This window comes from Ricinus communis, chromosome 6 (genome assembly GCF_019578655.1).
Source record: "Ricinus communis isolate WT05 ecotype wild-type chromosome 6, ASM1957865v1, whole genome shotgun sequence".
NCBI lineage: Eukaryota > Viridiplantae > Streptophyta > Magnoliopsida > Malpighiales > Euphorbiaceae > Ricinus > Ricinus communis.
In genome coordinates this window covers 14,638,149-14,665,165 of record NC_063261.1, presented here as the reverse complement: position 1 = coordinate 14,665,165, position 27,017 = coordinate 14,638,149, and the positions used below count along the sequence as shown (strand labels likewise).

Genomic DNA, 27,017 nt, shown 5'->3' with positions numbered 1-27,017 from the left:
TTTTATAATTTTTGGTATGTAATGCTTTTTGGATAAAAATAGATATATAGTTACCAATTATAGCAGTATTTTATTATTAAAAAGTTTTGATTTTTAAGAATTTAGTTATTTTCGTTTCGATTAGTCAATATTATCATACTGTTTGTATATGATAATATGAATTTAGAGTTTAATAACTCATAATTTCATTGTTTGACCGTCAAATTATGGTTTAAAAGGTTACTAATATGATGAAATTGATTTGGCAGTCAAACAACAATGTTTGAGTTATTAAGTTCTAAATCTATATTATTAAAACAGATAATATGATAATAATAGTTGATTTGAATAAAGATAGTTGAATAATTGTCACACCCTTTAATAATTCTTAATTATATATTCTCTTCATTTTATACGAATTGTCTCTTTTTCAAATAATTTTTTTTTTAAATTATATGTTACTTTTAATTTTATCCTTCTATTAAAATATGTGTAATAAATCTTGTAATATCTATAAAAATAATAATTTAATTTAATTTCACTAAAATTTTTTTATTATTGAACTTATTAAATATATATTTTTTAATTCAATGAACTATTTAAAGAGGATAACAGTTAATATAATATATAATAGAGAGTGTTTTTTTGGTATTTATCCCTAAAATAAAAGTAGTAGGAAGGAAGGGTTCACATGTGTTGTGTTGTTTTGTTATGTTACATAGTCTTGTGTCAGATCAATTAATAAGGCCTTAATTGTATCCTGGATTTAAGGATCTTTAAGGAGTTAGAGTATTTAATATTTTATTTTGGAATTGAGCTTAGCTAATAATTAGCCCTCCAACTCTATTTTCTGAGATCTGAATCTGACCCCAATTAAAATTAAGTGCCATGGGAATGAGATTCATAATATATGCAACGCCACGTGTGCACCTCTTGTTTTTTTACTGTTAAAGATAATAATATTCTTTCATAATTACTAATTTAATGGATTAAAAAATTAGTGAATATTAAAAGCATTCATTAATTAATTAATAAAGAATTAAAACTACAAAACTATATACTATTTATATATATATAAACTTAAAACTAATTAATTATTTTATAAAAACAAAAATTATTATAATAAATACAAGCTAAATATAATAATTTTTATGAATCATTAACTAATTGTTATAAAAAAATATTTAATTAATTTTAAATAGCTATTTGATTAATCAGATATATATCCTAAATACTTATAATTTATTTTTTATCTAAATTAACTAATAAGCATACGAATTTTTCTATTAAAGATGTTTTAGTCTACGATATCTTTTTTATTCATTTAATAAACTAATATGTGTACTATAAAGGTAACAAATAAAAATTAATAAAAGATTCAAATTTTTATAAAATAAATAATATTAATAAAAAATAAAGATAAAATAAAAATAAAATTTTTGAATTATTTCATTAATTATAATATCTATTAATAAATATAAAAATTTACAAAAATAAAATTATATACATAAAAATTAATTTTTAAAAATAATAATAAATATTCAATATTACTTAACCCAATATTATCATGATATAAATTTCATTTAAGAATTAACGTAAATACTGTTAGTAAAAAGTCTTTTGTGAGAAAAAAAAACATAGAAGCTTTATGAGAAGATAAAATTCATTTGTTTCTTAGGTTACACATTTGTGGGCCCAAAAAGATTAAAAGATAATATCACAAACAATTTATCAGTTTTTCTCAAAGATTTCGCCCCCCTTTCAGATTTTTTCATTTCAAATTTGTTATTGAAATGAATATTTCGATACTGGAGTATTTCGTTATGTCCATGTCATTTCAGACTGTTTTGAATTATATATACTATTTAATTTTAAATTATTAAAATATAATACTATAAAGTCATTATTTATAACATAATTAGATAGCATATTAGAAAGGAACAAATAAATAAATACAAAATTTTTCATGATTATAGAATTATAATAATAAAATCTTTTTTCTATTAACATAATCAATTAAAGTACAAAATAGTATCTTGTAGTCGACAAAGCCATGAAAATCAAATTACATAAATTTTGAGTTGTTATAAAAAAAAAATTTGATAAACTGGAAATTGTTCTTTGTATTAACGTGAGCAAGCATTTGTTACAGGAAGAACTCTAAAATATATATAGTAAAGCTATCACAACTAACTAGATAAAAAGATCAATTCAAAAATACAATCTGTTGCATAAAATCAGCTGTAACTAAATGATGAGCTGGAGATAACCGCTTGTACCATGATTGAGCTGATCTTGAATTAACTAAACCACTGAAATATATCCCTTAGATATGATAAGAGGATCACTTGTAGCCTTATTACTCCTAACAACCTTATCACTCCAAAGTGTCCTCATTATGCTCTTTCAGACAAATATTTGAATTCATGGCTGGTCTGTGATGGTTAATATCCCCCCGCAAACTGAGCCGAGGCTAGAGGCATAGTTTGGGACGATAAAGAGCAAGAGTAGCTTTGGACATAGGCTTAATGAAGATGTCAGCTACTTGAGATGAAGTCGGATATATTTAGTGACAAGAAAACCAAGAGCAACTCTCTCACAAACAACATGATAATCAAGCTCAATGTGCTTGCTTCTTGCATGAAAAACTGGATTGATAGTCGTATGTAAGGCACTGAGGTTGTCACAGAACAAAATTGGAGGATGAAACTGTGTGACTTGAAGATCGTGGAGAATATAAGTTAGCCATGTGACCTCTACAGCAGTGTGTGCCATGGCTCGATACTCAGCTTCAGTGTTGGAGTGTGAAACTGTATGTTGTTTCTTAGCACACTAGGAGATGGGATCACGGCCAAGGAAGGTGTAGTAGCCAGTAATGGAACGACAGGTGATGGGGCAGCCTGCCCAGTCTGAATCTGAAAAGGCACAAAGATCAAGTGTAGTGTTGGAGGTAAGATCCAGACCAAGAGTGAGGGTGCCTTTAACATAGCGCAGGATGCGTTTAGCCATTTTTAGATGAGACTGAGTGGGAGCATGTATAAATTGAGACACATAGTTCACACTATAAGCAAGGTCAGGGCAAGTCAAAGTGAGATACTGAAGGGCTCCAATAATAGCACAATATGAAGTAGGTTCATAAAGAGGAGTCTGATTGTGAAGTCCTTTGGTTTTGGCTTCAAGTGGCGTACTCATAGGTTTACAATCAACCATTTCAGCTCGTTCTAGGATGGTGAGTACAAAGTGAGATTGAGACAAATGCAAGCCATGAGATGTAGAAGTCACTTCGATTCCAAGGAAATGATGAATGGGACCAAGAACTTTCATAGCAAACTCTGTATGCAATAGCTGAATAAAAGTAGAAAGAAGTTGTGAATTTGAACCTGTGAAAAGCATGTTATCAACATATAATAGAAGGATTAGCGAGCCAGAGGAACAATGAAGAATAAACAGAGATGGATCAGCAAGACTACAAACAAAACCATATTTTAATAAAAAAAAGTATTGAAACGATCAAACCAGGCACAAGGTGCTTGTTTGAGACCATAAAGGGCTCGTTGAAGTTTGCAAACATGATTAGGAAACTGTAGATCAGTCATGCCTGAAGGTTGTTCCATATAGATATCTTCTATAATGACTCCATGTAGAAAGATATTTTTGACATCTAGTTATCTAATGCCCCAGTGGCGAACAAGAGCAAGACTAAGAACAAGGTGAATAGTACCAGGTTTGATGATAGGGGAAAACGTGTCAGTGTAGTCGATGCCATCAACTTGATGATATCCCTTAGCAACGAGGCGTGCCTTTAGTCTGTCCAGAGATCCGTCAGGTTTAAGTTTCGGTTTTAGAACCCATTTGCATTCTATGACATGCATAGAAAAGACACGAGGAACTAACGTCCAGGTCTAATTATGATGAAGTGCTTGCATTTCTTCATTCATTGCAGATTGCCAACCATCATGCTTGAGTGCAGACTTGATAGATTTAAGAACGCGAGGGATGTCTGATCCAATAGCCAAGAGTGCATACTTAGGATTGGGTTTATAAATACCATCTTGGGAGTGAGTGATCATGGAGTGAGGTTGAGGTAGAATGGGGACAGGTAATGCGGGCTCTTCAGAGGAGAGGTCAAGTGGGGATGCACCGGGTGAATGATCAGAAGAAGGGGATGATGAAGCAATAGGATAAGAATGAGGTGGGAGTGGAGATGAAAGGAAAGGTGAATGATTTGGAGAAGAAGAGTCAGGTGGATCAGGACTGATGAGAGCTGGCCTTAGTGGTGTGTTAAGTTGTCCTTGTGTTGAGATAGGAGTAGACACTGATTAAGATAGAGGTGCATTCAAGACAACTTCAGGCGTGATGGATTATTGTGCTAAGTGGAGCGGAAGGGAAGGATCAATAGTAGTGCATTCCTGCGAGGAAGAATCAGCATTAATAAATGGAAGATCAGTCCAAGAATCAAATATACTTATCCAATTGTTAGTGGAAGAGTTAATCACATGAGGGGCATGATTCTTAAAGGAAAATTTACTCTCGTCGAATACAACATGTCTTGAGATAATAATTTTTTATGTTGATGGATGAAAACACTTATAACCTTTATCTTGATCACTGTAAACTATGAAAACACATGGGACAGTCTTCAGATCAAATTTATTTTTTCGAGTATCCCATGTGTATGGAAAGCATTTGGAGCCAAAAGCTCTAAGAAAGGAATATTTGGGATGAACTTGATGAAGCTTAAAATAAGGTGTGTCAGAATCAAGTGTAGTGGATGGCAAACGATTGATAAAAACACAGCAGTTTGAAAGGCTTCAACCCACAAATATAAAGGAGCATTACAGTGAAACATCATAGCCATACCTAGTTCTCGAATGACATGATGACGATGCTCAACCATACCTGTTTACTCTGGTGTGTGTGGGCAAGAAATTTGATGAACAATACCTTATGCTTGAAAATGAGAACCAAGCCTGGAGTTAACAAGTTCACCACCTCCATCGGAGTGAAATATTTTAATAGTTGTGTCAAATTGCCTTGCAACATATTTCTCAAAAGCCAAATAAGCAACAAAGAAATCAGATTTAACTCGTAAAGGAATGAGCCAAGAATATCTTGAGAAATCATCAACAATGCAAGCATAATATCGAAATTTTCTAAGTGATAAAACGGGTGATGGACCCCATAAGTCACAATGTATTTTATTGAAAGCAGAAGAACTAATACTGTCCGAAGATGAAAAAGGTAATTTACTAAGTTTAGCTAATTGATAGCTATTACAAAGAGATTGTGCCTTATTGGAGCCTTGAACATCAATCAAACCCTTTTATTGTAACAACTTAAGAGTGGACATTTGAGGATGTCCCAGTCGTTGATGCCACAAGTCGATGGTGCCAACTTTGAACCTACGGGAGAAATGTGACTCATGCAGACTTGAAATAACGTATAGATCACCTTTGCGTTGTCCTGTCATCACCTTATAACCTGTCTCCCTTTCCTTGACAACTATCATTAGAAAATTCACAATTAACAGGGTAGTTATCTGTAAGTTGGCCGACTGATAGCAGATTCCTTTTTAGTTTGGGTACATGTAGGACATCATTTAGAGGCAGATTTTTATCACCATTAGTAATACTAGCATCACCTATAGAGTCAATACCTAACAGAGAACCATTACCTATGAGTACTGAGTCATTGCTTATGGTTGTTTATTTGTCAGCATTTTAGAGTTACCTGTCATGTGTTGAGAAGCTCCATTGTTTGTGGTCCATTTGGTGTCATACACTATGTTGTCGAGGGTGAATGCGGCCAATGCCTTAGGGAGTTCTTCTGTAGTCGATGAATGCTTACCTAAGTGCCAGCATATTTTTGCAATATGTCCTACGACACCACATATTTGGTAGGTATCATTTCGATACATCTCTCTTTTTTCTGGTGTCATCCTTTTTTATCCTAGTAGAGGTAGATTGCAGGCTCTGAGGTCTTGCCTATTGCTATTTGTATAACCTTGATTGCAATTTCCTTGATTGTTGGAATTTGGGTTGTGTGCTTGAAAGCGTGCTTGAAAGCCTCGACCACTCGAGTTGAAGCTATTTTGGCTCCTGCGATTTGTGAAGCCTGGATTTTGTTTTTGTCCATAGAAAGCTAGTTGGTGAGTTGGTGTTTGTGTGGTGAACCAGTTTTGTCTCTGTTCGTAACCTTGTAGCAGAGATACGAGTTTAGGGTAGGATGGTCTGGGTGGCTTCGACATGGTTGTAGTAAATGATTCATATTTTGGTCCAAGACTAGTAAGCAAGGAAAATACCTTCTCCTTGTGAGGAACGGGACTTCCAATGGTGACACTGTCATTTTTGCAGAGATAGGTGAGTTGCTGTCGTAGAGTGAATTCTCTTTCTTGAGAATCTTGAGCATATGCTTCCTTCAAAGCATCCCAGACTACTTTTGATGTGTCTTAGCCTATAACAAAACCAAGTGCCTCTTCTGAAAGTGTGCCCATCAGCCATCCACGAAGTAGCCGATATGATTTTCTCCAGTTTGTCGTCTTGTTGTTCGTCGAAGTGGTCTCAGTCTGTGTAGTTGAGTCTGTTGCTGAGTTGTTTATGTAGTTATCAGGTTTGAGTTTAAAGGTAATGAAGTTGCTGATGTTGTGTGAGAGTGAACTCATGTTTGTTGATTTTTGTTGTTGCTCATTTCGGTGCTTTAATACTAAAAAAAAAAAATTGATAAACTGGAAATTGTTCTTTGTATTAACGTGAGCAAGCCTTTGTTACAGGAAGAAGTCTAAAATATATATAGTAAAGCTATCACAACTAACTAGATAAGAAGATCAATTCAAAAATACAATTTGTTGCATAAAATCAGGTGTAACTAAATGATAAACTGGAGATAACCACTTTGACCATAATTGAGCTGATCTTGAATTAACTAAACCACCGAAATATATCCCTTAGATATGATAAGAGGATCACTTGCAACCTTATCACTCCTAACAACCTTATCACTCCAAAATGTCCTTGTCATGCTCTTTCAGACAAACATTTGAATTCATAGTTGGTATGTGATGGTTAATAGTTATTACTAAATAATATAGATTAAATCATAAAAATAAATTTAATAAATTATTAAAAAAATACATGATCAAACTGTAAAGCATAAAATGAGATGATAAATAAAAATAAAGAAATGATTATACGATGTTTTTGAATTTTTGATTTTGAAATTTTAGATGTCAATTCATTTTTATTAATAAAGTCAAAAGAGATTTTATTGGGTTAGGGTTAAGTGTTAATAATCTACTTAACTCAATTCAATAATATATTTTTTTTATAAAATTATCTCATCTTGATCTATCTCGTTAATATAAGTCGGAATGGCCATTTCGGTCTAATCTCGATCGTTTTGTTTTGAAATAACTGAGATTTTAATCGATACAAAAGAAATATTTTATTCCATTTTTTAATAAAAAAAGATAAAATCAATAACTTTAATTTTTCTCTCCTACAATATAAAGGTACTTCTCTTTTATATATAAAGTTTTAATAAGTTCTTCTAAGAAAAGCTTGAAAGACCAGCCGAGTCAGCTATTATCTAGACATTTATATGCTATCAACAACTGAAAAGATGAATACAGCCTGTAGGAGCTATAAATGCTCTTGCAGAATCTGTTTTCCAGCCTATAAACTTATAGTGGTGCCCCCACGCTTTAAGCAGTGAAGATTTAGATCTAAGTTCGTGGCGTTGTAACCAGATTCACGCTTTAAGCAGCCTGTAGGAGCTATAAATGCTCTTGCAGAATCTGTTTTCCAGCCTATAAACTTATAGATCTGAAAATAAATTTGAATAGAAAGAAACAGCAAGTTTCTGATGTGCAGGATCCTCTTACGAGGCAAGCACAGAGCATACGCTTGATGTTGGGGAAAGAAGAAGATGATAGATAAAGAAGATAAACTTTGAATTGCTTTATTAATAATAACAGACTTTGAACATAAACATATAAACAATCTTTGAAAGCTTTAAATAAACATACAACTTTGTAAGACTTTGAAACAGAAGAAAATATAGACTTACAGGAGGAGTTACAAAGATTCTCTCTCTCTTACTCACTCTCTTTTACTCTAATCTCTTCTGTGAGATTTAGACTCAGGAAGAGCTTTCTTCTCTCTTCTAAGTTCTGAATTCTAAATTCTGAGGGATGAAGAAGGAGGACTCCTCTATATATAGAGGTCTTGGAGCTTTGGATACTTGTCACGGGCTTTGGATGCTTTGCTTAGTGGAGTAGAAATGATTCCACTTGTCTTTGGAGTCTTGTAGAGATTCTTCACATGCTTTGGAGTCTTTTGATAATGCCAACCGCCTTTTGAGAAAGTTGTCGGCCATGTCTTGAAAGAATCTTTTGCTTTTTTGACTTTTGTTTTTTCTTTTGTCTTTTCTTTTCTTTTCTTTTCTTTTTCTTTTTCTTTTCTTTTTCTTTTTCTTTTTCTTTTTATTTTTCTTTTTCTTTTTGTGGGCTTTAGTGTGGGATTTTTGGCCCAACACAAATAACCTTGGGCTACCATTTCTGGTTTTTAACCCATGGGCTTTAAAAGAAGGAGATAATATTTATGAGATTTTGAGTATCCCATAACAATCGTCTCCCATTTGGATCATCCAAATCGAATGCGTGATCTGCTTGGAAGAGGATGATGATGAGGCTTTGGATTTGCCTTTAGAAGAAGTATTTGGACAACTGTTTTATAAGTTGTAGGAAATCTTCTTGATTTGGAAATGCGAAGCTTTGGAAGGAGAAAAGACTTGTGCCAAGAACGTTGTTTGTTCTTTAGGAGGAGGCAGAAGCTATGTTTGGTCAAGAAGTTTTGAGCGGCTTTTAGGGACGATTTGTCTTGGTGGTTGAATTTATCCCACCATTTTACTTTGAATCGACGGATAAGTGTAATCTCACCATCTGGAAGCAGTTGAAGTGAAAGTACCATACACATACCCAGGGTAAAAAGAAATTTGAACAGAAAAGGAGAAGCGGGGGAAAACGCTTTTCCATGGAATTTGGTTTGTAATTTGCTTTGAATAGGTTGAACAGGGGTAAGACTTCGGGAATAAGAGTCTCAGGGGCATTACTGGTAGTAATTCCACCCACTGTTTAAACCAGTAAGGGATTTTGGAGGTTTGGATATTGGTGTCGAAGTAGAATAGCCAGGAGTGGCTTCTTCCTTCGTTTTGGATAAGAAAGGTATTGAACCAGGCTTGCTGGTAATCCCAATAGGAGAAAGAGGTGTTAAGATTTGAAGGGTAGGTTCTTTTTAGAGAAGTAGGGAAGGAACGAAGAGAGTGTAAATCCATACCCCAATCAGACGGGTGAAGGATTCTTTGGATTGTGCATGTTGAATATGCAGGGTCTTTATGGGCTTTGTCTTTTTGAAGTGCTTGAATTTGGCTGAACCGGTAACCTCAAGGGATTGACCGGTAATAAGCTTGAGGCTTTGAAATATTCCAGGGTTTAAAAAACCAACTGGAGGGAAAATCTTTGAAACCAATTTTGAGGGGCTTTCATGCGAATCCTTCCTCAATGGTTAGAACATTTTGAAAATAGGTTTTCCAAATACTCATTTGATTTAAAACGTTTTGATTGTGTCAAAACAATCTCCTGAGAGTTTGGCTTTGAAAGACTATTTGAGTTTTGAGATAGATTTGGAGGGAAAATCTCTATCTCGGTATTTTGAAAAGGGATAGATAATATACCTTTACCCTTTGTAGAGGAAGAGGACGACTTTGGAGTCGCTTCTGGCTTTGGAATGATTTGCTTTGTAGATGGTTCAGACAGGGATTGAACCATTTGTCTTTGTATTCTTCTACTCTTTGAATGAATTCGGGGATCTTACTTTGGGCAAGCCATTCCTGAATTTGTTTGGCTTGATCGGCTTTGAAGGGATCCATTTATTGTTGAACTGGATCCGGTTGATTAATTTCTTCTTGGATTATCTCAGTCCAAGTCCTGATGGGCTTTGAAGTTGAAGGGAGGACTTCCTTCACTGGGCTTTGAATTTTGGTCGGTTTTGAAGAGGCCGTGGACTTTTCTTCTTTAGATTTCGATTTTCTTGGCATTTTGTATCACTCTTGTTTTTGTAAAAACTCTCTGGTTAGAAAGTCAGGAATAGAATTTGATTCTCCACGAATAAATTCAATTTCAAAATCAAAAACAGATAAGATAGCTTGCCAACGGGCGAAAATCTGTTTTGAAGCTATATTTTGGACATCTTTTGTAAAACTTCTTTCGCAGGATTTGCAATCAATCCTTAAAAGAAATTTTTGATTTAAAAGATCGCTTTGAAATTTAGAAATCTGAGAGAACTATCGAAAGGATTTCCTTTTTGATAGTAGAATAATTCTTTTGAGTATCGTTCCAGTGAGCAGAAGTAAACTGGACAATATATTCTTTGGAATTTTGGACTTGCTTAAGAATCCCACCGTAACCTAACTCTGATGCATCCGTTTCTACAATCTTAAATGCGGAAGGATCAGATCTGAGGCAAGGAATTTCTAAAACTTGTTTTTTAATGCTTTGGACTATCTTTGTATGTTGATCGGACCGAGGAGGGGGTTTTTCCTTAGCCTATCATGCAGGGGTTTTGCAAGACAGTTTAAATTAGGATAAAATTCCATAACATAATTTAAACTACCAAGAAATCTTTGAAGGTCGGGTTTTTCCAAAATTTTATCCGGAAACTTTGGAAGTGAATGCAAGGGATCTCTCAATTGGAGTAATTGTACCCTGAGAGATGTAATGACCAAGAAATCTAATTTCGTTTGAAAAGAGATATCTTAGACTTTGAAACCACTAAACCATTTTTCTTAACAACATAGAAAAACGTTTCTAGGTGTTTAAAATCTTTATTCAATGGAATTTGAAAAGATTAAAACATCATCTATGTAGACAATGCGAACTTTGAAATGGATTAAAAATGTCATTCATGATTTTCCGAAATTCGGAAGGGCATTTTTAATCCAAAAGGCATCACATTCCACTCATATTGGCCGAATGGAATTTGTAAATGCCGTTTTGTAACGATCTTTTGGATCAATCCGGATTTGCCAAAATCCCGATTTCTTGTCAAACTTTGAAAAGATGAATGCAGAATGCAGTTTTTGTAAAAGATCTTTCTTATTTGGAATAGGATACCTAATCCACTTAAGAGCTTTGTTCAATGGTTTGTAGTTGATCACTAGCCTAGGAGTTCCTCTTTCTATCTCGCTATTCTTATTGACATAGAAAGCTGCGCAAGACCAAGGTGATCTAGACTTTGAAATTAAACCTTTAGACTCAAGATCTTTAATCTCTAATCTGCAATGGCTTTCTAAGGACTCATTCATCTGAATGGGTCTGGCTTTAGTAGGGATTTGCTTATCTGAAAAATTGTTTTCATATGGCAAATCTACCATATGTTGCTTTCGATTCCAAAAAGCATTTGGAAGATTAGAACAGAGTTCATTCTCAATCTTCATTTGAAAATCAGAAATTTTTCTTTGAATAAAATCATTTTGCAGTTGATCTAGGATTCTCTTCAAACCCACATCTTGTTGAAGATGAGAAAGATGGGTTTGTTTACCTTTGATCAAAGCATTGATTTCAAAATTGTAAATGGAATGCGCTTTGATAAGATTCAAATTTCTCTTTTTTGGTTTTTCTATAAAAGGAAAAACAATCTTTGAATCTTTAGCTTTGAAAATGATTCCAGCAGTTGTCACTTTAAAGGGAGTTATCAAATTGATAAACGGAGTCCCTAAGATAACCGTTTGCTGAAGATCCTTTGTAAGAATAAAAACATTCTTTAAAGCAATGTTATTATTAAGAATTGCGGCTTCAGTTTTACCAGCAATCTTAATCTTTGAAGAATTGGCTGAAGTCAGCCTTTCTTTGGTTTCTTGGTGAAACCTTTTAGGAACCGATTCATGATTGATACAATTGAGGTCCGCTCCTGTATCAAACAAGGCGATGGTTTCTATCCCGGAAATCACCAGGGAAAACAAGCTTTATTTGAATCAAATATTTTCTTGAAGTAATTTCCTTTAAAACATTGATAAAGTTTTCGGGAACATTTCGGAAACTTCAAGGTTTTGAAAATCATTTTCCTCGTCGAATCGAATCACTATTCGCTGAGGATCGAGCTTTGAAGCAAAAGCAGAATCATTTTGTTGTTTTTCTTTCAACTCTTTGAGTTCTGTTTTGATGGTTTTAATCTCCTTCCCAGGTTCTGAGCGATGGGAAGAGGGTTTTTCAACTTCTTTCCTTTGTCCAAAATCATAGTAAGATCATAAGTATTCTTACTAGATGAAGGAACCAGAGATTCGATTTTTAAAATTTCTTTTAAAACTTGCTTTTGAATAAGAGGATCACTAATATGCTTTACGACGAAGAGCTTCTTGTTGCCTAGTGAGCATATTAATGTTCTTTGAAGAGCTCCACGAATCATCTCGAACAATCGATTGAGGTTTTGATTTCATCAATTTGAAATTCTTCCTCACTGTTTGAGAACTCGATTCGGATGAATCAACTAAGAGCGAAATCTTTGCAAAACTTCTTCTTCTATTTGAAGCTCATGGAGTCTTTTGGAAAACTTACAATACTTGAAGTATGGCCTTTCTTACCACATTTGAAGCATGTAATTTTTGAAAAATCCTTTTTGAATCATTCTTTGGAAATTTAGGATGAAATTTGGAAGAAGATGGTTTTTTATAGAAATTCTCCTTGCTTTTAGAAGGCTTTCTATACTTTGAAAATCGTTTCTTTTGAAAGATTTTGGATAAGAATCAACTTTGCATTTCCCTTTGCAACTAGACACGGGCTCTATTGGGTTATACTGTTGTGAAACTACCTAGTTCCTGCCTAGTCTTTTCATTTCCCATTTGAAATTTGTCTTTGAAGCTTAAGGTCATGACAAATCTTTAAACCTTCTTTCCGGGTTAGACTAACTAACTCTCCATAAGTGTAGAAATCATAAGGGATTTGTAGTTATGGGTTTCTCTTATGGTATTCTAACTCTTTCACCTAGAATCTTAGGTAAACTCTAAGAATTTTTCTTTCCGGAAAGGTTGGCTAGAATCTTCCCTAAGCATGACTCTGGTTAGGAAAGTGTCTTTGTAACTTTGGAAGTTGCTAAGCTTCTTACAAGTAAGATTGCTAAGGAGCTCGGCATTCTTGTCTTTGAAGCGGAGAAGGGTCTCCTATGAAATGTAGGGAAATAGTGAGGATTAGGGTTGAAACCGCATCCTCAATTGGATTTCCTATTTCATCTAGGATTGGAGTTCCTTCTACTGTTGTTTGGATAGCACCTAGGATTTGGAGTTCTTTGTGCTTGAGTGAGATGATAATCCCACCATCCTTTTAAGCGGCCGGAAAAACCGGTATCGGAGCTCAAAGAATGGCTCTATCGGAGGTACCACTTTGGGTTTTGTAGGCATTGGTACGCCATGGTCATCCTGTTGTAAGAGACCAAGGATGTTGTATTCGGACATTCCATCTATATTCCATTCATAGACGGAGGAGGCATTGAATCTAGACCGGGTTAGGATGTTGTTCTATTCTCGATTCCTAGATCGGAGCGGTACTCCAGGAGTATTCCAGTCAATCTAGGGGCTTGGATTCCCAATCTGTTGATGTTGAAGGGTTTTGGAATGGGGCTTTCAAGCTCTGAATCGTTAGACTCATCGCTTTGGGCTTGTTCTATAGCACTGATATTCCTACTACTTTGAGGAGTATCTGGTACTAGGTTTTTGGACGACTCAGAGGTTGCTAATCTACTTAGCTGTTCTCTGACTACTTTGGCAAACTCAGTTTGCTTTTGGAAATGGTCTTGGCTCGGCTTTGTAAGCTGATATGGCTTAAAAACTGGGTTTTTAAGCTTCTCTGACTGGTTCGACTCTTTTGGTTGACCAGTACTAGGGATTGGAGATGTCACCACTATAGGGGGCTTTTGAATCTGGTTTTCTATTCTAACCAGTTGTTTTCCTATAGCTCCTACAGGCTGCCATATATATATATATATATATAATAATAATAATTATAATAATTTTTGAGATTTAAATTCTTTTTGGTTTCGTACTTAATTTTTGACATATAAAATTTCTGTTTTGACATGTATATTTATTTATTTTGACATGTGTATTTATTTTTGACATGTGGAATTCAAACTTATATGTAATTTTATATTTTTCTATTAATTTATTAATTAATGAGTTACATTCATAATTAAATACTAACTTTAACTCTAAAAAATAACATATTAATTATATTGTAATATTATATTAACTAATAAGTAATTTCTTAATCTAATTAGATAATGATACTATTTCTATCTTAGAAAATAATAAATTAATTATATTTTAATAGTATATTAATTGATAAATTAGTGTTCTAATTAGATAACAATTCTAATTCTAGAAAATAACATACTAATTATATTTTAATATTATATTAATTAATAAATAATTTTCTAATCAAACAATAATACTAATTCTATCTCGGAAAATAACATAGTAATTATATGTAATATTATATTAACTAATAAATTAATTTTCTAATTAAATAACAATTCTAATTATAAAAAATAACATTTTAACTTATATTTTTAATATTATATTCAATTATAAGTTAATTTTTAATTATACAATAAATTTTTATTTTGATGGTATTAATTTATATAATATTAAAATTAATTAATTAATATTTTTAAGATAATTTTTATATTATTACACTAATAAAATTTTGAAACTTAAAAGATTAAGAAAAATATTCTAAATAATTAGTTTGCTATTATTTATTAAAATATTATAAATTAATATTAAATATTAAATTTTTTATTAAATTATATCTATCAACTTAATTTTATAGTTGAAATAATAATAACAGTCGTGTAACATAAGCAACCAATATAAATTAACAGCAAAAAACAAATAAGCTATTGTTTCCTCTCAACTGAATCAAAAATCTTCATAAAATTTACTTTAATAGAAAAAGATTTGTTATGATACCGTACTTTTAATCTCTTAGTAATTTTTTAAATTTAGTTTTCTTTTTTCTCTATATTCTCTTCTTTTTAAAGCAATGAAAAATTTAAATTATATTGTTTCAACTTTTTTTATTTTCCATGTAATTTTTAGAAATTTAAAATTATATAATAATTTATTTTTAAAAAAGAAATGGACAACTGATGAAATTTCGATCCTCACGAATGTTTGGGCTCGTTTCCGAGCCAATTTTCAGAAACTTTGGGCCACAAGCCCACAACGCCAATAGAACACAACAAAAATTCTCAAACCCTGAAAAGGGTTTTCTTCCTCTTCAACGCGACCAAACCCCAGCCATACACACAAAACAATCAAACACTTAGAGAGACACATTGCTGATACAAACATCGAAGAAAAGAAAAACCCAACAAATCTCCCCTACTACTATTATGGGTAGCGCCACAGCTATTGAAAAAACTGAGGAGGAGCTCCAGCGAGAGATCGATGAACTCCATCGCCAGCAGCGCCAGGTATTACCACTTTATGTTATGTTGCGTTTGTGTTTTATATATTCTTTTTGTGGGTAACTTGTTTAATTCATATTCTTGGTTTATTTGTTTGTCAATTATAGATAACAGAGCGGTTGCGTGATCCTCGGGGACTCCGAAGAGGTGGAGGAGGGTTTGCTGGTTCTGGTCCTCGGAACTTTGCTGCGAATGGTGCTCGACAGCGCGGCTTCGTTCGACCTGTAAAATTTTTTTTAAAGAAACATTTGTTTATTCAAGCCTTGATTTTATCATGCCCGCTTGTACGTTTAGTTCGTTCGGACTGGAAGTAGCTATATGGGACTAGAAGTCTTTTTTGTTTTTTTATCTGTTAGGTAGTGTTTGGAAAGTCTACGAATGTAAATTCAATTAAATTGGATCCTGTTTAATCAATTCTGGTGTTTTGAAAGGTCATAGTATTGCTAGAATTCAATTCTTTCAACTTAAAAAGAAGAAAACATTTTGAAGGATATGATATCATGCCAGAAATCACCTGATTTTGCAATAATTTAATTCATTCAGTTAATTATTGCAAATAGGTTGTTCCAAATGTGGCAATGTCTTTAAAAATTTATGGACATACGAGTTAAAAAGATTATGTGGTTGGTTTTCAGGCTGATAGAAATGATGCGGAAGATCAACCACCGGCAAAACGGCGGCTTCTGTCTGCTGTTGTAAAGGTAAGCTATGTAGTATATACTATCTTTCATTTCTTGGACTTCTTTTTTGGTTTTTGCTATTTTTTTATTTAGTATTTGGAGGAACTCGAGGAATAGTTTGTGACAATTCAAATTTTATGTTATATTTGCTTTAGGTTTAAATTTAATACTGGTTTATGTGTTATGACTTGTGAGTGAAAGTATGCCTATTCAGCTATTGTACTTTTACCTTTGCTATGGTTTGAAATTGTCCAAGGGTTATATAATTGAGTGTTTGTCAATGAAGGTAGAGGATGGAGAGATTGTTGAGGAACATGTAGCTTCAAAGGACTTGAAAAAGGAATCAACCGACGCAGAAGAAGATGTTGGGGCTATAATTGAAGATCAAAGTGATGGAAAGCCATCCAATGCACAGCAGAGTGGTTGGACCAGGAGGGATGGCATCCAGAGGGCAGGAAAGAGGGTAAATGTTAAGCCTTCATCTTATTACTGAGTGTTTCCTTGTGGATGTAAATCATAGTTTTTACATTGAGGTTTCATTGCTAGGAAACTGAACCTCCAGTTATCGAGCATGTGCCAAGGGTGTTGCCAAAGAATGAGGATCCAAGCTTGGTTAGCAGAAATAAAAGAATGCTGGGGCAACTTTTAGGTACTTTGGAGGTATATGCTAATTCCTTGATCTTTTTTACTTACTAGCAATTGAAATCGAATTTACTTTCATGCGCAATTTGAGCGTGAAAAGGCTGTACTCAGATACGCTAATAATATTCCACTAATAACCTGCTTTAGCATGATCATGCTGTGCAATAGAAATTCATTCTTCCTGAAATTTTCTTAACAATTCTACCTTTTGACCTGAGTAATGTAGTTAGTAAAGGGCACTGCGCCACAGAATAAATTTTCACAATTTTTGCCAAAAAGGAAAAAGGAGGAATTCATAAAATTTCTGTTTTTGACTGTGCTTAAACAGCCGGAGTTAATTCTAACTTAAGTAATTGTTTTACTTGATCTAGGATCTCTCCCAAATATGTACTATAAAAGCTTGCTTTTCATAATAAAGAATGTAAGAATAAGCAAATTAATTTGCATTTTGAACATGAAATATCTTTTTTGCATCTATGGTTTTTTATTTTCTGCATGCTGATTTTAATGTGAATTTTATTTTTTTGTGATTTGTGAAATTTAGATGTTTCATGATTTGATTCTGTTGCAGAAATTCAGGAAAGAAGATGTGAAACTTTCAGGAACAGAGGCGTTTAAACAAAGGTCAAGTGCTTTACAAAGAGTGAGTATATTATCTCATGTCAGTCCCACTTTAATGTAGCCTGCTTTTATTTGCATTGTTCCTTGTCTAAACAAAGCATTAATCATGAAGCAGTAATCTGATGCTCTTTATAGCTCCACTTGCTATAAGATTTACTATTTCGCTTGAGAGTTTTATGTTACAAGTAATTTGATAAGAATTATCACCTTTTGCTGTTTCCAAATTAATATGTTGTTACTTGCAATAAATAATGTCTTTGGTTCCCCACCAATACCACAACTTCTGTAAACATTTTGAGAATTATGTAGTTTCTATTTTATGGCTAATGTCTTGCAATTCCCTTAGGCTGAGCAAAGAGTGCGTGAAGAAAGTGAAAGGCTGAGGCAGCAAGAGCGTGAGCAAATTGCCGAAAAAAGAAGGAGAGATCTGGTTCGTTCTTGAATTTACAAATTATAACTTTGTCTGTGAAGCTTCAAAAGGTTTCCTTTACCTTATAGCAAATTTTATGTCTTTTTCTTACTCTCTTCACTTTTTGCCCTCTACTGCAACAGACTCTTAGAGCACGTGTTGCGGCCAAAACTGAAGAAAAGAAGTTGGAATTGCTTTTTCTTCGGTGGAGTGAGCACCGTAAAAAACTTTGCAATTTTATAAGGTCTGTTCTTCCATTTAACATAAAACTTTCCATGCCTGTGAAACTTTTTGACCATTATTAATACTGATGTTCTGTTATTATTCACTTTCTTCTGCAGGTTATTTTTAACTTTGGTCCAAAAGTGTCCATATTCACAGTTTTTTGAGACAAAGATAAGTTTCTGTTCATGTGTATAGTAGTGTTGAAGGAACTTTTGACAAGTGAATGTTCCTGCATTGCAGGATGTTAGGTAGAAATTCTTAGTACTTTTTGTGGTCACTTGTGACTCTTTTTAATTTTCTTTCGCAATGTGTTTTCAGGACTAAGGCAGAGCCTCCCATTTATTACTTGCCAAAGAAACCATTAGATGAGGATGCAACCCTGCTTGAGCAGCGCAGAGAACAGGTGAGTTTCTTGGCGTGTCTTGTAATTTGGGCGTCTTCCGCAGGTGTTCTGATGGATAGGCAAACATGTTAAATGCCATAACAACACCATACTCCTAAAATTTAAGGCTGAATGGCTAGAAAAGGGTTTGCATAATTGCATGTGTATGCTTCATTTATGACTTTTTTAAATCCAAGTTTTGTAGAGCTAGCAGGGATCGGCGTTGTGCTACAAATAAATGCACTCTGTTTTTTAAAGAGTTACCCTGCAAAAGGGAAAAAAAAATCTGCTGGAGGAAGATGGCAGTTGTGCTTCATCTGTTGAAAGTTTCAACAATCATCTTCCCCACATCACATTCTATCCCCTCTCTTGCAGAAGAGATGTTCTTCTGCATTTTCTCCCCCTTTAGTGATTGAGAGGATCCTCCTGCATGTGCTTGGATGGGGGCTGTGGTGCAGAAGTTGTGGAACATAGCCACATCCATTATTCTTTTTTTTTTTTTTTGTAGAATATCTCATGTATGTTCATTGCATTTCAGACATTTTCAGAATGGAAGGCTACAAGGAGAGAGGAACTGTCTGACTATCAGAAGCAGATTGCAGAGCAGTATCTTAGTAACGTTGAAAATGAATTAGAAAGATGGCAGAATGCAAGGAAAGCAAGGAGGCCAAGCAATGATGCTAGCCTACAGGAAACAATGGACAAAGAATTAGATACTCACAGGCTTGAGCATGGTCCTAAGACAAGAAAGATACCCGGTGGAAGCAACACTGAAGAGGAGGAGGATGTGGAAGATATCAATGTCGGGGAGGATGATATGATGGATGATGTGCTGGATGTTGAGGATAATGGCAGAAGGGGTGATGAAGCAGTCAAGCCAGAAGCTGGTAGCACCAGTCCGCATCCTGATAATGTGGATCAGTAAATGTAGAAGGCAGCCATGCACACCCTTTCATTCAGGTTATTCCTTTCTCTAGGTTTATTTTGTATTCCGTATTTGCTGCTTGCTATTTGCTCGCCTTTAGGCAACTGGTTTATTTTGTTTCTTTGATTTATCTCATCTTTCATGTCCTATTTTAGTGTGTTTAATGCGTTTAGGTTAAACTTTTATTTTATTTATTAATGTTTGTTAATTCATTTAGGTTGAGTTACTATATTGTACTGTTCATATTGAGGAATGTTTGATTATCTCAAGACAGATCATGGATTCGGCTCACGTTATAATTTGTCAGTGCTGATTTATAGCAGCTTTTTTTTTTTCTTTGTTCTCCAAATCATCAATGCAGATGAACTTTGTAGCATTTATTTTTTGAATTAACAATGCTGATAAATGTTTTCATTAGTCTTGCTATGAATGTGTGATTTACTATTTAACTGTCCAAGTATCACAACTTGTCCCAAGGAAATTGCTTTGCAGAATAGCCTTTTTTGTTGTTGAAGGTAGCCATCTTTGACACTAGAGAAGAAAGGAGTACATTTCTGCTTTTTTCTGAGTCTTACACAAGTCCTTGTTTAACTAGTTAAACTTGGTCTATCTGGTCTTTTTATTTTGCACTCTCCATTTTAATGCTAATGAATTTTGTTTTTATTTTTATTTTTATTTTTCAAATTGGCAAGAATTTGTTACAATATTCTGTTTTGGGTGGGGGGTTGGGTGGAAGGAGAGAGGAAAAGAAGGGATTGTCCTGACAAACACAAATAAAGGTAAATATGAATAAATTGAAATTGGTAATGTAGCTCCAAAATTCCATGTGAGGATGGAGATTTTTGGGTAGCAGCTCCACTTTGCTGATGTTCCTTTTTGCTGGTACAGTTTTCTTTGGTACAACAGGAAGCGGTTGAGTTGGGTTGGGTTGCCCGAGTCTGCTTTCCAACGTTACCTATTTTGTTTGAAAGGAAAAAACACTTTTTGGGTCTATAAATGAGAGAAGGAAAAAAAACCCTGTGCAGCAACAAACAAATAGTACAAACCCTTATATAATAGGTGGAATTCAAAGGAATTGCCAGCCTCAGTTTCAGTCAGCTTTTAGTGCTGCTGTCTCTGTGCATGCACCACCACTTCAATATTTTTCTTTATTCATTCTTATTTTCACAAGACAATCTGATTTTTGATTACTTACAGATTTTTTCAGGTAGATCAAATAAAAGATGAGTAAGTTGAAAGAAATTTGCATATTAAAAGGATTCTTAGTCTTTAGTTTGAATCCTTCTTCTGCTACAGTATAACATAATTTACATATTGTGAGTTCCATCCAAAGAAAAGAGAAAAATGTAGTATTTCTTGTGAATTAATGTGTTTTGTTAATATATAATTTGGTTTGAAAATATTTGGAGGCCAATTTCTGTTTCTTAATGCTGTACACGAGTCTGCCAGCATGGAATTAATTAAGAAAACCAAAATGATACTGTATTAGTATATATATAATATAAAAGTTTCCCAATGAGCTAAGTAATCTCTTCTTTTTATTCCTAAGTAAAGTTGACAAACCCGCCCAAATGCTGCTCTATTCTTTTATTATACAAAATTATATTTGAATTAAATTAAAGTACAAAAGTGTTAAATGGTTTTATAAGCTCCCATGAAATTTATTTTTAAAATCAAATTTGATATCTCTGGTTGGAGATAAGAATTCAATTCAAATTTTATTTATTAAATTCTACTAATTCTTCTATATATAGATATAGTTATGAATTTGGAATCTATGAATTTTTCTTGTATTGAATAATTAAACAACTAAAATATTATATTGAATTCTACCAACTAAAATAATATATCAAACATGAAAACTTATATTTCTAAATAATTTAATTAAAAAATTCAATGAATTCTACCAAATTAAAATTAAATCAAACACAATGTGCTTGGAACAAATCACAAAAAATAAGTCCACCCCGGATATCAATTAAAATTAATTATTAATTTTTAATTATTATCAGGCAATTCAGGATAAAGAATATAGCTTCTCCCTTTTATTACAAGAAAACGACAAGACTTCTGCTTACTCCAATTCTAAAAACTGAAGCTGTCACAAAGATTAAATTAGAATTTCATAAACACACATTTTATTTGAATTAAATTTCAGATCAACAAGTCTTCCCATACAAATTTAAATCTAATCTTCCCATAATACATAATAATAAGCATTTGTAAGAGCATAACAGTAGCATTCTCAATCAAGAAATTCTATTTCCAAGAATTATGATTGTTATTATTAGTACTATATTTTAAAACAACTTTATGTGGTTTGTTATGAGCAAGAAAAATAAAATATATGGCAAGCTAGTCAACATTCAATAAAAGTATAAACATCCAAATTCCCTTGAGACTCTGATCCCATTATTTATCTGTCAAGCAAAGTGACACTCTCGCTTACCAAGAGAGGAGAGAAGAGAGAAGACAGAAGAGAGAAGAGAGAAGAGAAAGGCAAGCAAAAAGACCCAAAATGCCACCACCAGGACCAGCACCACAACAGCAGCAGCACCACCACCCAACGACCACCTCTCAGAATGGCGAGCACAGACCCACCCAGCGTCCACCGCCGCAACAACAACAGCACCACCACCACCAGCATCATCATCCTTATTATCCAACATCATCCTCATCAGCATCCTTAAAAGGGTGTTGCTGTTGTCTCTTCCTTCTCTTCTCATTCTTGGCTCTTCTAGTCCTCGCAATCTTTCTCATAATTATTCTCGCAGTCAAGCCCAAAAAACCTCAATTCGATCTCCAACAAGTGGGCGTTCAATACATGGGCATTTCCGCTTCTAACCCAACTGCTTCTCTCGACCCCACCACAACCGTAGCGACCGGACCCACAACCGCTTCGCTCTCACTGACAATCCACATGCTATTCACTGCTGTGAACCCTAACAAAGTTGGGATCAAGTATGGTGAGTCTCGGTTTACTGTCATGTACCATGGGATTCCTTTAGGTAAAGCTTCTGTTCCTGGGTTTTATCAAGAAGCTCATAGTGAAAGACAAGTTGAAGCTACTATTTCTGTTGATCGTTATAGCTTGATGCAAGCTAATGCTGCTGATTTAATTCGTGATGCTTCCCTTAATGATAGAGTTGAGCTTCGTGTTCTTGGTGAAGTTGGTGCTAAGATCCGAGTTCTCGATTTTGATTCTCCTGGTGTTCAGGTCAGTGCTTTAGCTTTCATTAGATGTCCAACATTTACCATTTCTTCTTTTGGGTTTTTTCTTTTTTTCCCTTAAATTTCTTGACACGGGTTCTTTTCTTGGTCTTTTTCTTGTTATTATGGCTTATGAGTTGTTTTTGTGCCATTTTGATTTGGATACCCATTTCATTCCTGACATTTTTTTTTTCTGCATTTTGATTTCTTTTGGGCTTGTTTTTTAATTTCTTGATATGGGTTCTTTTCTTGGCTCTAGAATTCCTTAGTTAACTAATTTTTTTATCTCTTGTTTGGCTTGTAAAAATTCTTTTCTTGCCATTTTAATTTTGATACCCATTTCAATTCCTGACATTTCTCATTTCTGTTTTCTGCAATTTCATATTCTTTTGGGTTCGTTTTTTTTTTTTTTTAATTTCTTGATATGAGTTAAGAATTTTCAGTTGCTAATTATTTTACTATTTTTGCTTATGCTTCTCTTCTTGCCATTTTATTATTAATGCCCATTTCAATCCTTGACATTATTTTTGTATTTCTTTTGGTGTCTAATTTCTAGTTCTTCTTGCTGTTTACTCCTTTCTTCCTCTCTTATCATTTTCAAATTTGAATTTCCTTGGCAAAGTATTATTTGGAAAATCGGGGTTTTGGTGTTCGGTATTATTTTTCCAGTTAGCGCCGTGGACGGCTCTGTACAAGCGAAACCCACCGTCTTCAGTTCCACTCTGGGCTTTACTAGGGCTGTTCTTTTTGTTCTCTGCTAACGTGCACCGTCCATTAATTACTGTGTTAGCTAATATACGCTGAATTTTAGCTTATATTATTGTTCTTTGTGAGAGCGCATGTTTTTCTTGGATACTTCGGATATTCTTGCTGATTTGCCCTCTACGTTTGCCCTATTTCTATATTTGGCTGTTTTTGGGCTCAACTTTTTTTTTTTTGCTTTAGTGCCCTTAGCTTTTTGGTGCATTTTTGTTGGTGACCCTCATGTCATGTGGTTTCTTTTTTGGTCCCTGGTCCTTTAAGAAATTAGTGAATCTTGGGTTTCTTTATGCCTTAATACTGTCCTTTTTAAGTGTGTTTTTAAAAAGCAACAAAAAGGTTACGTACTTAGGCAATTCTTTAACTTTAAAATTTGTGTTGATGGGCCGCTAATTACTAACCATAGCTTCCTTTTTAAGCGCTTTCTTGAAACGCACCATTAATACTGTCGAGGCAATGTGCTTTAAGATTTCTTCAAGATGCAGGATTTCCTTTTTTTTACCATCATTGGCGCGTGATTCTCACTCTCTTGGAAACTTGACCTAACCTTTCCCACTTGGCCTTTTGTTCCTCCTATTTAGTTTCTACTTTTATTTGTATGCCTTTTCTGAAAAAATGTATAATGTAGCTTAGTGTCTACTCTTTTACTGTCTTTTGATATGGCTAGGGTTTAAGGTGCATTACAATATTTTTGGTTTTAATTTAGTTACCCCTTCAGGACAGGGATGATCTTTGATTCTTGCATTGCTGAGTACCCATTTGGATTTTATGATGTTCTACTTAGGTTTTGGGTTTCTAGTAATTAGTGTGTGCTTATAAGTGTATCCTTTTTAGTAAGAAACTATTAATAATCTCTTTCTTTTTGGGGAGGATAAGGAAGTGGCAGTACAGTGTAGAACAATAAATAAGAATGCATTATTTGCTTTCTGGTTACAAATGTCAAACTGCATTTTCCTCCTCAAAGGCATTCTTCAGTTTATTTGTTAGCATGTGAATTGGTGACTTTTGGGGCCCTAATGTGGCCCCTAGGGGGTGATATTATGTGATGGGATCCAATGTTTTGGTTGGGCCTGAAGGTGTTAATAGTTTCTTTCCACTTATCCTTTGTTTGGGTTCCTGTAATGGAAAATCTGGCATCATCCTTTGGATTTCAGTTTCACTGCTTCGGTTTCCTATCATTTGCCGTACCTGCATGTGCATTTGTGTTAATATCTCATACATACAGAATGTGAAGATCCTTGCATTTCCATGTAACAGTGAGTATCCTTGGCCTTGAGGGACAATTTTGTTGCCATGAGACACCCGAGTATTTTACATTTTAAGATTATTTGATTAGATAATTGACATATATTTAATTATTTAAAATTAATAAGAATTATATTCATCATTATATTTAATTATTTAAAATTAATAAGTATTATATTCATCATTATATTCAAATATATAAAATTTCTTCTTTGAATCTGCAACCTGGCATGTCAGATGTGAACTTCCTTGTGGTAGGCAATAATTAGCGCGTGGGTAGCACTCGCCTGAGAAGTCGTTTAGACCAATTTTCTTTTTTCTTTTGTGGTGTAATTGTGGCTTTGAAATTCCAACTTGCTTTTTGACAAAAATTAACAAAACAAGAACCCAGCATACTCCCATCCCACCCAAAACACAGCAAAACAACAAAATCCATGCCCATTATTGCTAGTCTGTTGCTAACTTGGAAATACTTTCTTTTTTCCCTTTTCTTGTCTTTTTATCATCTCTTGATTTTTAATGTTGCTTTCCAATTTTCATTTGAATTTACATCTAATTAGAGTTGGATTGACAGGTATCAGTGAATTGTGCAATAGCAATAAGTCCAAGGAAGCAGTCTCTTACATACAAGGATTGTGGATTTGATGGACTAAGTGTCTGACTAAGCAGTACAGGACGAAAAACTAAAGAGGAAAAAAATTGGAAAAAGAACTGTTCTTTCTTGTGTTATTCTTTTGCTCTCCAGAGATAAGCAAGAGAGAGTGGAGAAAAAAGCAAAAGAGAAGGCTAGAAAGCAGAAAGCAAGAGGGGTAGAAAACCCATATCCTCACTTGGATGGAAGTCGGATCAGAGGCTGAGGATTAGGTCAAAAAAGAGAAGAAAAAGGGATATTCCAAATGGGAAAATCAAGAGTTTTTCCCAAGATTTTGCAGTTTTTATTATTTTTTAATATTGGTTGTGGCTTACTTCACTTATAAGCAAAAATTTGCTGATTGCGTGTAAAGTGTAAAGACTCAGTAATGCTACCATTCCACACCCAATTGGCTTATCTTTTTGTCTGGAAAATGTGATGTGTCTTGGAATGTCGAGCATTTTCTATCCTCTGCATCTTTCAGGATTCTTCTCATTTTCAGAATACCATATTGCTTGGATTGTTAGTTGAACTGGAGGCTGAGTTTCCATTGATTTAATTTAATTATTCAAAAGAGTTTTTGGAAAATGCCTAGCATTAGACATGCATCACCACTTGTAAGAGGGAGATGAAAGAACCAAATATTACCTAGCGGGAGTACCCATATGGTCCATCCAAAAGTTTCATACTTGGATATGTATTTTTCACTTTTAAGTTTGTCCCAGTGAATTTGAGTATACTGTTTTCTTTATGCTCTTCTAATAATAAGCCTAGGTCATTTAAAAAACTATAACTAAAAATATAAATATTTTTAAAGATAGACCGAATTTATTAAAATTTAGATTTGTATAAATGACATGGGCTAATATTTAAATTAAAATTTAAAAAACTCAAATTGGATCAAGCTTGAGCCGAATAAGAGTTGTGAACAAATCTGCCTATACTCTTTCTCTATACACTTAGGATTCATTCATTTTGAAAATAATATTTTCTGAGGAAATAATTTTCACAAGAATAATTTAATTACAGCGCTAGGCACGTTGAGCAACAGTCAATCCATATGGATAGCTCATCACTGTGAAGAAAGGGCAAGTAATAGTCAAATGAGCTGCATAATTTGACAGTCTTAAGAACACAAGTGAACATAATTAACCAAAGGAAAACTAGTACAAGACCAAAGATAAGCAATTGTATATTTGAAATGCCAATTGAAGATAAAGAAATAGTAGACCGCTATTGTTTGCATAATATTTTGGCCTTTCACATGTGCTAGTTTTTCGAGACAAATTACTTCATAATTAATGTGCTTAATAAATAGTAAATAGATTACATCGATCTAGCTTTTATCAAATGATTGTGCGAAATGACTTCAAGGACCTAAAGTTAAATCTACTCTTAAAAACTTCGCTAAGTTTGAATAGAATAACTGTTATTTAAGTTAAAGAATTGCAGAGAAAATAAAATTAATAAAAGTAAAAACAAAAAAAAATTAAAATAAGAAAATTATATTAAATAATTACTAGAGTGAAATTAATTAAAGTGAAAGTAACAATAAACTAAGAAATTTTATTAGAAATATTGAAAATAAATTTAAGCTAAGGAAATAGAAAAACTATAATGAAATTAAAAAATTTCACTTCAGTATTTAAAAAACTGCTCCAGATAAAATATTTTGCTAAGTGTTATTAGTTTCCTAATATGCTTATTGGTTCTTTTGTAATGCTTGTTGCCTAATCTAGAATCTGAATTGAGCTCCCTTAGCTTGGTAATCACGTCTATAAGCATCGCCATCAA

General features: G+C 33.7%; 3 protein-coding genes and 1 non-coding gene across 6 annotated transcripts; 3 read left to right on the top strand and 1 right to left on the bottom strand.

Moving 5' to 3' along the window:
* Positions 1-2,811: 2,811 nt before the first annotated feature.
* LOC107261963 (uncharacterized mitochondrial protein AtMg00810-like) lies at positions 2,812-3,593 on the bottom strand. Its single transcript, XM_015724624.1, has 2 exons — positions 3,496-3,593; positions 2,812-3,445 (listed from the first exon to the last, which is right to left on the bottom strand). The coding sequence occupies exons 1-2, from the start codon at positions 3,591-3,593 to the stop codon at positions 2,812-2,814; spliced, it is 732 nt and encodes a 243-aa protein (XP_015580110.1).
* Positions 3,594-15,287: 11,694 nt separating this feature from the next.
* Positions 15,288-25,640, top strand: LOC8273515 (pinin). Of its 3 annotated transcripts, none has more exons than XM_048375589.1 (11): positions 15,288-15,500; positions 15,602-15,718; positions 16,130-16,195; positions 16,461-16,637; positions 16,721-16,834; positions 17,388-17,459; positions 17,784-17,867; positions 17,990-18,090; positions 18,390-18,474; positions 18,992-19,413; positions 25,167-25,640. In XM_048375589.1, exons 1-10 carry the CDS (start codon positions 15,420-15,422, stop codon positions 19,376-19,378), a joined length of 1,284 nt encoding a protein of 427 aa, XP_048231546.1. In that variant the 5' UTR covers positions 15,288-15,419; the 3' UTR covers positions 19,379-19,413; positions 25,167-25,640. The 3 variants fall into 3 exon arrangements, with proteins under 3 accessions (XP_048231546.1, XP_048231545.1, XP_048231544.1); XM_048375588.1 differs by lacking the exon at positions 25,167-25,640 and adding an exon at positions 19,596-19,795; XM_048375587.1 differs by lacking the exon at positions 25,167-25,640 and having other exon boundaries at positions 18,992-19,542.
* On the top strand, positions 18,661-18,806 carry LOC112536282. Its single transcript, XR_003080327.1, has one exon. It is a non-coding gene; the product is annotated as a small nucleolar RNA snoR135 (small nucleolar RNA).
* LOC8273514 lies at positions 19,279-25,640 on the top strand. The gene is made up of 3 exons (XM_002527891.4): positions 19,279-19,413; positions 21,807-22,595; positions 25,167-25,640. The coding sequence occupies exons 2-3, from the start codon at positions 21,897-21,899 to the stop codon at positions 25,251-25,253; spliced, it is 786 nt and encodes a 261-aa protein (XP_002527937.1). The 5' UTR covers positions 19,279-19,413; positions 21,807-21,896; the 3' UTR covers positions 25,254-25,640.
* Positions 25,641-27,017: the final 1,377 nt, after the last annotated feature.